This window comes from Natator depressus, chromosome 1 (genome assembly GCF_965152275.1).
Source record: "Natator depressus isolate rNatDep1 chromosome 1, rNatDep2.hap1, whole genome shotgun sequence".
Lineage (NCBI taxonomy): Eukaryota > Metazoa > Chordata > Testudines > Cheloniidae > Natator > Natator depressus.
Window position 1 is genome coordinate 6,707,702 of NC_134234.1, and position 12,663 is coordinate 6,720,364.

General features: G+C 43.8%; 1 protein-coding gene across 1 annotated transcript; it reads left to right on the forward strand.

Moving 5' to 3' along the window:
• The first annotated feature begins 2,889 nt into the window (after window positions 1-2,889).
• On the forward strand, window positions 2,890-3,828 carry LOC141980614 (olfactory receptor 52P1-like). The gene has a single exon (XM_074941995.1). The coding sequence runs from the start codon at window positions 2,890-2,892 to the stop codon at window positions 3,826-3,828; it is 939 nt and encodes a 312-aa protein (XP_074798096.1).
• Window positions 3,829-12,663: the final 8,835 nt, after the last annotated feature.

The window sequence follows — 12,663 nt, forward strand, 5'->3', positions numbered from 1 at the left end:
TTTCCCACAAACTGGTCTGGGAATCAAGTTTTGAAACAAAGGGTTCTCACCATACTCTAAAGCTATATAAGGCAGGGAGTGACATCTTCAGTGGTTCTTCATTCCCCACAGAAGAAGACTCCTGGGAACAACTGAGGAAAAAAGAGTGAACTGGAAGAAGTGCTGGACCCAGACTAAAAAGATTTCTAGCCTGTGTATGAAAACCTGAGAAACCCAAGCTGGAAAGCAGATACAGCTTGTGCCTTGAGTTTGTTCCAGACTGCTTGTTTCATCAATCAGGGTAAGAAACTGCTAAATCATAGTCAATCTAAACAGTATGCTAAGCTTAGAATCATAGAATCATAGCATATCCCGGTTGGAAGGGACCTCAGGAGGTCATCTAGTCCAACCCCATGTTTAAAGCAGGACCAATCCCCAACTAAATCATCCTAGCCTGGGGGTTTTCAAGCCTGACCTTAACAACCTCTAAGGAAGGAGATTTCACCACCTCCCTGGATATCCCATTCCAGTGCTTCACCAACCTCCTAGTAAAAAAGTTTTTCCTAATATCTAACGTAAATCTCCCCCACTGCAATTTGAGACCATTACTCCTCATTCTGTCATCTGGTGCCACTGAGAACAGTCTAGATCCATTCTCTTTGGAACCCCCTTTCAGGTAGCTGTCATCCCTGGCCCCCAATGACTCTGAGCTGCCTCACACTCCTCACAACTCTTCTTCTGCAGAGGGTGAATTGCCTCACATCACACCTGCTCCCTTGGCTGGGGGGTCATCAGTGACTGTGTCTCAACGGTGAGAAATTTCACACAGGACTTCTCTTGTTACGCCCATACACACTGTGTGATACTTCAACTACTGCTACACAGGAACAACTCATAAGCTGAGAAGTATGCACACTGCATAATGAGAGCAGGGAACTCTGGGACATACCTGAAACAGTGGACCACTGGGACACGGATGTTAAACTCAGGATGTTCTGGGACCATTAGTTAACCAGCTCTGTTAGTCAATGGTGACAGTTGTACATTCATTCCCCAGTGCAGAGATTTTATGGGTCAAGTCATTATTTTTTTCATCTAAAACGTCCATCCATGCAGTGCCTGATGGGACCCATCAGACTTGTGAACTACACACTTAGTGTAACTCTTCCAAGGTGTCACAGTCAAATGAGAATTTCTCCACATATGGCTAAATTCAACACCTTCATGAATAGAAAAAATGCCTTCAGTAAGCTCAGGCACGAACTTGCAGAGAAAATGCCTATATCTGACTCCTGACAGGACTGGTAGATTCCAAGGCCAGAAGGATCATCTAGTCTGTATAACACAGGGCTGTATAACACAGGCCTCAGAATTTCCCCAAAATAATTCCTAGAGCAGATCTTTTAGACAAACTTCCAACCTCGATTTAAAAATTCTCAGTGACAAAAATCTGCCAAAACCCTTGGTAAATTGTTCCAATGCATAATTATTCTTACCATTTAAAAATGTATGACTTGTTTCCAGACAGAATTTCTATAACTTCAACTTCCAGCTGTTGGATCCTGTTACACCTCTGTATGCTAGCCTAAAAAACCTATTATTAAATATTGGTTCCTTGTGTAGGTACTTACAGACCATTATCAAGTCACCCCTTAACCATCTTTGTTAAATTGCACAGATTGCGATCTTTGCGTCTATCACTGTAGGGCAGTTTTTCTGCTCTTTTATTAAATCTTGTGATTCTTCTCTGAAGCTCTTCAGTGTATCAACATCCATCTTTAACCATGGGCACCATAACTGGAGACAGGATTCCAGCATCCTCTCTCCGATAGTGACAGCCCCAGGTGCTGCAGTACAAGGTGTAAGACACCCAGCAGTGGGTTGATTCAGGGGGAGGACCTGACCATCATGAGGGTGTCACCCTATTGCCTAACAGCTAGAGATTGGCTTGTGCCCTTCAACACATGGGCATACAGACTTTCCAAAATATATATTATGCTGTAACTATTGTACTTGGATAGTGTCACTATCCAAGTAAATGTTCAAACCCTTCCTGATTCCTGCTTAGCTCATGGCTTCAAATACTTCTTGTGACAATGAGTTCCTCAGTTTAATTAGGCATCAAGTGAAGAAAGCATTCTTTTTTTATCTGTTTTGAATTTGCCATGTTTCAGTTTTATTGAACGTCATCTTGACCTTACTTTAGAGAGTAGATTGAGCATGTATACTCCCTCTCTCCTACCAGTCAGTAATTTACAGACTTTTCTCATATCCCCTCTTATTTATCTCCTTAGTAAAGTAATGATCACAGTCATTTCAGCCTCTCTCTTTCCCTGAACCCCTCTAGTTCTGCAATATCCTGTGTGAGAAGGGTGACCAGTACTACACAGAGGAGTCCAGAGGAAAGTGAAACATTGTCTGACTGATCTCAATACATTGTATTTTCTGTATGATTCCCCATCCCACTCCTTCTGGGTTCCAATGTTTTGCTTAGTTTCTGTCCCTGCTTGCACTGTGAGCAGAGTTTCACCGAGCTGTGTACCATGATGCCCAGATCCCTGCCCTGAGTTCATACAGTTAAATTACAACCTTGTAAGGTATTTGAGGAGTTCCAGCCATACCCTCCAATAGGCATAAATGTTGCAGTTCTTGACATTGAATCTCATGTGCCTTTCACCTGGCTTGGTTAGCTACCACTGAGAACTTCTCTGGGCTTGACTATGACCTAAATCATCTGGTGCCATCTGCAAATGTTGCCACCTCACTGCTCACCCCCTTTCTAGATTGTTAATAGCTATAATATATTTACCATACTATTTGCTATAAAGTGTGTAACCCGCCTCACTGTGCTTCTCTCCCTTCACGGGAAGCTTGAGCATTTCTGAGACTGATCAACGCATCAACCACCTCATGGCAGATTTCAACCTCACCCTGCCTGACCCTTCAACATTCATCCTAATGGGCATCCCTGGCCTAGAAGTTGCTCACATTTGGATTTCCATTCCTTTCTCTATGCTCTACGTAATCAGCCTGTTGGGAAATTCCATGGTTCTGTTTGTTGTAGGCAAAGAGCAGACCCTGCACAAACCGATGTACCTACTACTTTGCATGCTGGCACTCACAGATATTGCTGTGTCTACCTCCGTCATGCCGATGGCACTGTGTATATTTTGGTTCAATTTGAAAGGCATTACTGTGGGTGGCTGCTTCACCCAGATGTTCTTCCTTCACTCAGTTTCTATGATGCAGTCAGCTGTCCTTGTGACAATGGCCTTTGATCGCTATGTCGCCATATGTAACCCTCTGAGATATGCCACTATCCTCACCAATGCAAGAATAGCTAAGCTAGGGATTGTGGGTTTGATAAGAGCTGTTCTCTTAACTCTGCCTCTGCCCCTGCTTCTCAGTAGGCAGCCATTCTGTGCTAACCACATTATCCCCCACACGTACTGTGAGCACATAGCTGTGGTGAAGATGTCGTGTGGGGACACCACTGTGAACAGGACGTACAGCTTGGTGATGGCATTTGTACTCACTGGATTAGATCTGACATTGGTTGCCCTGTCCTACAGTCTGATCATCAGGGCCATCCTCAGAATCTCCTCCAAGAAAGCCTACGAGAAAGCCCTGAACACCTGCACAGCCCACTTCTGTGTGATGATGACATCTTTTACTCTCTTCTTTTTCTCTGCTCTGACACACCGGTTTGGTCAGCACATCACTCTCCATGTTCACATCATCTTGGCCAACCTCTATGTCCTCCTGCCCCCCATACTCAACCCGATCATTTATGGGGTGAAAACCAAAGATCTTCGTGACAAATTGGTCAAATACACCTGCAGAAGGTGATCTCTTGGGGCCACTGACTTTTATCCTCTGTGACAAGAGTGGGAAAGGATTTTGCCTCATTAATCAAGGGTGCTCTGTCCAAGTTTGGCTGAACTCAACATTGTACAAGTTCAGAGTCTGAAAAGTTCCTCACACCTAATATCTTATCATCGCATCACCAAGCACTGCTCTCTCCGTTGCGTAGTTCCCTCTTTCTGACCGTCACCTGATCTCTTTCAGCATCACCCATCAGTCCCCACCCCCATGTCACTCAGCTTTTCCATGACTTCCAGACTACCAGAATGTTGGAGACCCCAGGGCATGGCCACTAGTTAAGTTGAGGGGATGGAAGGCCATTAGGGTCGAGGAGGTCTCCCTGCTGAAGGCCTAAGATCTTCTCCTCAACCCCCCTTAATAGAATTCAGGCCTGGCTGGTTTGAGTAAGCTCTTTTGCTCTAAAAACAATGTTGCAGCCACAGATAATGCCTTATAGTGTAAGGTTTGCTGACGCCAAGTTAAAGATAATAGGAGAGACAGTTACAAGGCCAGACAGAATGTGCTGCTTGTTTAAGTTGCTAGGAATGCTTGTTAGAGGTTGCAGGAAATAAATATTCTTGTAACCCATATAAGGAAGGCAGAGTATTTGTGCAAAGTTTTAATTGGCTGATGTGTAGTGCAGTAGCATTAAGGAATATAAAAGTGTGTGTAATGACCTGCTCTGGTGTGCAGGATTTGAGATTCTATTCTCCCTGTACCTTGTTTGCAGCTGCAAATAAACTTTTCTGCTTCTCCACCCCGTTGTGATTATTGAGTGAAACACACCGGGTAAAAAACCCCTGCTGTTGTTTTGCCTCTGGGCACTGGGTGCCGGCAACAAGAAGATACTGTAACTTTTTGAAGCAAGGGGCTTTGCATTAGCCCTTTGTGAACAGGGTTCTTGATCAGTTTGACTCACTAAAGCTATGCTGTCAGATAGCCAAAAACAAAGAAAGAAACTACAATGCTAAACTTTTTTTCTTTTTTCTTTTTCATATGTGCAGCGATCAAGTGAGTAAAATTTATCTGATTTTGCTATGTCCAGTAATTCAGGAAGCCTGGAGAATAAACCAAATGTTTCAGTGGGAAAATGATAATACAGGAAAGTTGCTGCAGTAACTGAGAACATTCTCCTAGAGCTTGTTGGCGAGAGTTGTGAAACCATTTATTTCTGAGAATGGGACCGCTTTATTAAACGATGACCAGACCCGTTGAGTCAAATTACTCACCACATTGCACAGTCGCTTTCAAGCTGGAACTTTCAAAACAGACACTAACTGTTCACATTGTCGAAGATGTCAAAATAAGTGTCGAGATTTCATGTTGGAGTTTTTGAAACAGATGAAACACAGATTGCCACCAAATGTGGAAGTGATTGAATCCCTTGCAGTACTAAATCCTTCTACTGCACTCAGCTTGGCACAACCTAGATTGGCTGACATCTCATTTTTGCGATGGGTTTGTGGAGACCTTGGACAGTTGAAGCAGCAATGGAGATTTTTGCCTATGATTCGCTCAGGAAAACCAAGTTGAGCAGTTTGGGGTTGAAGTTCTCAAACTCATGGATTCGGCTGAGGACAAAGACTTTAGTGAACTTGCCTTGTTTGCTCTTTCATTGTTGTTGCTACCTATTAGCAACACTGCAGTTGAATGAAATTGCACAAGAAGATACTATTGGAACTTTTAGAAAATATTCTTATTAAGAACGGGTCGTTACATGTTCCCCATGCTAATTTTTCCCCCTACTGTTACTCACACCTTCTTGTCATCTGGTAGAAATGGGCCATCTTCATTATCATTACAAAAGTTTTTTTTTTCCTGCTGATAATAGCCAACCTTAATTGATTTGTCTCATTAGAGTTGGTATGGCAAACCCCATGTTTTCAAGTTCTCTGTATATATATATAGACACAGTGGCTAAAACCCACTTCATCAGATGCATGGAGTGGAAAATACAGTAGGAAGATAGATAGATAGATAGATATCTATATCTATATCTATATATATCTATATATCTATATCTATATCTATATATCTTTGTATTTTCCACTCCATTCATCTGATGAAATATGTTTTAGCCCACAAAAGCTTATGGCCAAATAAATGTACAAAGAACAGGAGTACTTGTGGCACCTTAGAGACTAACAAATTTATTTGAGCATAAGCTTTCATGAGCTACAGCTCACTTCATCGGATGCATTCAGTGGAAAATGCAGTGGGGAGATTTATGTACACAGAGAACATGAAAGAATGGGTGTTACCATACACACGGTAAGGAGAGTGATCAGGTAAGGAGAGCTATTACCAGCAGGAGAGCTGGGGGTGGGGGGAAACGTTTTGTAGTGATAATCAAGGTGGGTCATTTCCAGCAGTTGACAAGAACGTCTGAGGAACAGCGGGGGGGGGGGGGGGGGCGGGAGGGAGGAAAGTTGGGTGGGGGGGAGGGGGAATAAACATGGGGAAATAGTTTTACTTTGTGGAATGACCCATCCGCTCCCAGTCTTTATTCAAGCCTAAGTTAATTGTATCCAGTTTGCAAATTAATTCCAATTCAGCAGTCTCTCATTGGAGTCTGTTTTTGAAGTTTTTTTGTTGAAGGATTGCCACTTTTAGGTCTGTAATCAAGTGACCAAAGAGATTGAAGTGTTCTCCAACTGGTTTATGAATGTTATAATTCTTGACATCTGATTTGTGTCCATTTATTCTTTTACGTAGATACTGTCCAGTTTGGCCAATATACATGGCAGATGGGCATTGCTGGCACATGATGGCATATATCAGATTGGTGGATGTGCAGGTTAATGAGCCTCAGATAGTGTGTTTGATGTGATTAGGCCCTATGATGGTGTCCCGTGCATAGATATATGGACACAGTTGGCAATGGGCTTTGTTGCAAGGATAGGTTCCTGGGTTAGTGGTTCTGTTATGTAGTGTGTGGTTGCTGGTGAGTATTTGCTTCAGGTTGGGGGGCTGTCTGTAGGCAAGGACTGGCATGTCTCCCAATATTTGTGAGAGTGATGGGTCGTCCTTCAGGATAGGTTGTAGATCCTTGATGATGCATTGGAGAGGTTTTAGTTGGGGGCTGAAGGTGATGGCTAGTGGCATTCTGTTATTTTCTTTGTTGGGCCTGTTGTGTAGTAGGTAACTTCTGGGTACTCTTCTGGCTCTGTCTGTCTGTTTCTTCACTTCAGTAGGTGGGTATTGTAGTTGTAAGAACACTTGATAGAGATCTTGTAGGAGTTTATCTCTGTCTGAGGGATTGGAGAAAATCCGGTTGTATTGTAGAGCTTGGCTGTAGAGAATGGATCATGAGGTGTGGTCTGGATGAAAGCTAGAGGCATGTAGGTAAGTATAGCGGTCAGTAGGTTTCTGGTATAGGGTGGTGTTTATGTGACCATTGCTTATTAGCACAATAGTGTCCAGGAAGTCGATCTCTTGTGTGGACTGATCCATGCTGAGGATGATGGTGGAATGGAAATTGTTGAAATTATGGTGGAATTCCTCAAGGACTTCTTTTCCATGGGTCCAGATGATGAAGATGTCATCAATGTAGTGCAAGTAGAGTAGGGGCATTAGCGGATGAGAGCTGAGTCAGCCATAAAAATGTCGGCATATTGTGGGGCCATGCGGGTACCCATAGCAGTGCCGCTGATTTGAAGGTATACATTATCCCCAAATGTGAAATAGTTATGGGTGAGGACAAAGTCACAAAGTTCAGCCACCAGGTTTGCCGTGACATTATCGGGGATACTGTTCCTGACGGCTTGTAATCCATCTTTCTTGATGTACAGGCCAATGTGTTAATTAAAAAAAAAACCCTTTGTTTCAAGAAAGAGATGGGTTTTGTTAAGGAAAAGTTAGCACATGTGACTCCATTTTGGTTTGAGGCCCACCATTGCCTAAAAGCAAGCACATCATGCACCAGGAGCCGTGTTCCTTAGATACTGCATTCCTGTGAAAATCCTCCCCCTTGTCTCCAGCCTGCCTTGACTCCCAGTATCTGGTTTTCTGTCAGTCCCTAACTCCCTATCTCCTGGCCTTTGATGTGAGGCCTCCCATCCTAATAATAAAAGTTACTGATGCATGGCTTTAGGACCATGCTGTGTAATTAACATACTGGTTTAGCACAAAAAATGCACCAAGCAAAAATAGATGGTAGATAAGAAAAGGGTTTGTTTATTGGCTAAGGTTTCCGATGCACAAGGGCAACATGCTTTGCTAAAAAGTATACAACCTTTGTATAATCTGTATTTGGGGTCCCCTCCTGGCTAGCACGCTCGAGCGTAATAAACTTAGTGTTCTTTTGGGAACTCTGCAGTTTTGGACTTTGTTTATATGCCTCAGCCTAGATTTAAACTGTGCGTGTCCTACCAGGTGTAATTCGCAGCAGTTGTGTGCGTGTCCTCTCAGGTATAATTCATAACAGTTTACTTTTAGGTTAATTTTTAAGTCACTTTGGTCTATTAATGCAGTAGAAATCTGGGAAAGCTGAGCTGGAGGCAGGGCAGCAGCAGCTAGAAACACTGAGCCAGAGGAGTCAGAACTGGGATGGAGGCAGAGCAGTGGTGCTGAGGCAGAGCTGGGGGGCTGCAGCTGGAGCAGACCAGAACCGGAAGCTGGGTCAACACAGACCAGCTGTTCCTATGGGGAGCCAGGGCTGAGCTACAGGGAGGAGCTGCGGGGCCAGAGGCAGGATAGTGGATGCCGGCCATGTCAAAAGTAACCCAGCAGCCGAGCGGAATGAACAGCTGGGGATAGCAAGGTGGGGCTTTGGGCAGAGGGCCCAGCACAAGGAGACGTCACCAGACAAGTGGGCCTCGAAGGATGGATTCAGAAGCGGGTATGTGAATCTGATGGAAGGACAGATGTTAGGGAGAAGGGTCCTGCCACCTACAGCCCGAGGGCGTGTGACCATTGCCAGAGCAAGTGTTGGACCCACAGGATCAACACAGCATAGCCAGAACCTGGGCAGGAGACCAGGGACGTGTGAGGAACAAACTGGAAACATTTTTCACATCCCAGAGACAGCTCTTTGTGGTGTTTCCCATGCTCATAGAGTGAGGTTCCATGTTTCCTTGAACATTTCTCATTTTTTCATTATTTTTTTTTCAATTGCTGTTTAATAAATTATATTTGGGTTGAACTTAGTGTAGTTATCAGTGGGTCAGGGAATCGTCCAGTGTGAAGAGAGTGCCCTGGGGTGGGGACAGCCTAGCCCTTGTCCTAAGTGACTATGAGACTGGGTCTTCAGTCTGCCAGGAATCCTGGGCCCAGCTGTGTCACCATTTTCACACAGGAAAGTGGAAGGGGAATCCTTGAGATGAGGTAGGCTTTTGATAAAGAGAGTGGGAGTGGTCACTCAGACCCTTTCACTAGGCAATTCCCCTGGGGTAATGCAGAAGCCAGGAATGTTCCCCACACTAAAGTAGGGAACTGGGACAAACTGAGGGTTGGATATTAGTAGCGGTGCTGGAATTATTTTTAGGGTTGGGGTGCTGAGCTGCACCACCCTTACGCTTGTCCACGCAATGCCCCTCATTGCCCCAGGCTGCAGTCAGAGCTTGGGGCAGTTGTGAAGACCTGGGCCATGGTGGGACCCCGGGCGGCAGAACCCTCAGGTTCAGCAGATGGCATGCCCCCGGTGGGTGGTGGGCCTCTGGGGCTCGGCAGAGCCTGTGAGGGCGGTGGGATGCCGGGAGCAGCAGAACCTGCTGGGTCCATCAGCTGGACTGGCACTGGCAGAGCCGACGGGGACCTGGGGCCAGCCCTGGGCATGGGAACACCAGGTACAAAACCTGGGGGTGCTGCAGTATCCCCTGGACCCCTACTTTCCGTGCCTATGGATATTAGTCACGGGTGAAGAGATGTGTAACTTGTGAAGTCTTCATATAAATGATAAACCTTGAAATGTATAACTTTGGGAAGTGACCAAAGCACACAGGTAAGTAAAAAACATGGAGACCTGACAGAAGGGTCAGAATTTGGGGAGAACATGACTGTTATAGTAGGGATAAAGGAGAGGCAGCACAGAACTGGAGGTGCGGGGGATCAAATCAGTATCTTAGATGTCTGTATACTTATGTGAGAAGTATGGGGAATTAGAAGGAAGAACTTGAAATACTAGTAAATAAATCAAAACTATGACAGAGCTGGCATCACAGAGACCTGGTGGGATAATACGTATGACTGGAATATTGGTATAAAAAGGTACAGCTTGCTCAGGAAGGACAGACAGGGGAAAAGGTGTTGCTTATATATTAAAAATGTACACACTTGGACTGAGATTGAGTTGGAAATAGGAGACAGACTTGCTGAAAGTCTCTGGGTAAGAATAAAAGGAGTAAAAAACAAGGGTGATGTGATGCTAGGGGTCTACTACAGACCATCTAACCAGGAAGAAGAGGTGGGTGAGGCTTTTTTTAAACAACTAACAAAATCATCCAAATCACAGGGCTTGGTGGTGATGGGGGACTTCAACTCCCCAGACCTCCATTGGGAAAATAACACAGCAGGGCAAAGGTTATCCAACAAGTTCTTGGAATGTACTGGAGACATTTTTTTTATTCCAGAAGATAGAGAAAACTACTGGGAAAGAGGCTATTCTAGATTTGATTTTGACAAATAGGGAAGAACTGGTTGAGAATTTGAAAGTGGAAGGCAGGTTGGGTGAAAGTGATCATGAAATGGCAGAGTTCATGACTCTAAGGAATGGTAGGAGGGAGAACAGCAAAATAAAGACAATGGATTTCAAGAAGGCAGACTTCAGCAAATTCTGGGAGTTGGTAGGCAACTCCCAAGATCCCATGGGAAGCAAGGGTAAGGGGAAAAACAATTGAAGACAGTGGGCAATTTTCCAGAGACATTATTATGGGCACAAGAGCAAACTATCCCACTGCATAGGAATGATAGGAAGTATGGCAAGAGACCACCCTGGCTTAACCAGGAGATCTTCAGTGATCTAAAAATCAAAAAAGAGTCCTACAAAAAGTGGAAACTAGGTCAAATAACAAAGGATGAATATAAACAAATAACACAAATATATAGGGACACGATTAGAAAGGCCAGGGCACAAAACAAGATCAAACAAGCCAGAGACGTAAAGGGTAACAATAAACCATTCTACAAATACGTTAGAAGCAAGAGGAAGACCAAGGACATGGTAGGCCCGTTACTCAATGAGGAGGGAAAACAATAACAGAAAATGTGGAAATGGCAGCGATGCTTACGACTTCTTTGTTTCGGTTTTCACCAAGAAGGTTGGTGGTGATTGGATGTCTAACATAGTGAATTCCAGTGGAAAATGAGGTGGGATCAGAGGCTAAAATAGGGAAAGAACAAGTTTAAAATTACTTAGACAAATTAGTTGTCTTCAAGTCACCATGGCCTAATGAAATGCATCCTAGAATATTCACACAACTGATTGAGGAGATATCTGAGCCCTTAGCAATGATCTTTGAAAAGTCATGGAAGACAGGAGAGATTCACAAAGACTGGAAAGAGGCAAATATAGTGCCAACCTATACAAAGGGAAATAAGGGCAACCAGGGGAATTACAGACCAGTCAGCTTAATTTCTGTATCCCGAAAGATAATGGAGCAAATAATTAAGGAATCCATTTGCAAACATCTGGAAGATAATAAGCTGATAAGTAATAGTCAGCATGGATTTGTCAAGAACAAATCATGTCAAACCAACTGGATAGCTTCCTTTGACAAGGTAACAAGCCTTGTGGATCGGGGGAAGTGATAGACATGGTATATTTTGACTTAAGTAAAGCTTTTGACACTGTCTGGCATTACCTTCTCATAAACAAACAAGGGAAATAAAACCTAGATGGTGCTACTATAAGGTGGGTGCATAACTGATTGGAAAACCATTTCCAGAGAGTAATTATCAGTGGTTCACAGTGATGCTGGAAGGGCCCCGCAGGGATCAGTTCTGGGTCCGGTTCTGTTCAATATCTTCATCAGTGATTTAGATAATGGCATAGAGAGTACACTTATAAAGTTTGTGGATGATACCAACCTGAGAGGGATTGCAAATGCTTTGCAGGATAGGATTAACATTCAAAATGATCTGGACAAACTGCAGAAATGGTCTGAAGTCAATAGGATGAAATTCAATAAGGACAAATCCAAAGTACTCCACTTAGGAAGGAACAATCAGTTGCACACATAAAAATGGGAAATGACTGCCTAAGAAGGAGTTCTGCGGAAAGGGATCTGGGGGTCATAATGGATCACAAGATAAATATGAGTCAACAGTGTAACACTCCTGCAAAAAAAAGTGAATATCCTTCTGGGATGCATTAGCAAGAGTGTTGTAAGCAAGACACGAAAAATAATTCTTCCACTCTACTCTGCATTGATTAGGCCTCAGCTGGAGTATTATGCCCAGTTCTGGGTGCCAAATTTCAGGAAAGATGTGGACAAAGGCCTAGAAAACATGACCTATGAAGAAAGACTGAAAAAACTGGGTTTGTTTAGTCTGGAAAAGAGAAGACGGAGAGGGGGCATGATAACAGTTTTCAAGTACCTCAGAGGTTGTTACAAGGAGGAAGGAGAAAAATTATTCTCCTTAGCCTCTGATGATAGGACAAGAAGAAATGGTCTTAAATTGCAGCAAGGGAGGTTTAGGTTGGGCATTAGGAAAAACTTGCTAACTGTCAGGGTGGTCAACCATTGGAATAAATTGCCTAAGGAGATTGTGGAATCTCCATGATTGGAGATTTTTAAGAGCAGGTTAGACAAACACCTGTCAGGGATGTTCTAGATAGTGCTGGTCCTGTCATGAGTGCAGGGGACTGAACTTGATGGCTTC

Excerpts from the sequence above, each read along its gene's own strand:
- LOC141980614 (XM_074941995.1), top strand. The coding sequence starts at position 2,890 with ATGGCAGATTTCAACCTCACCCTGCCTGACCCTTCAACATTCATCCTA.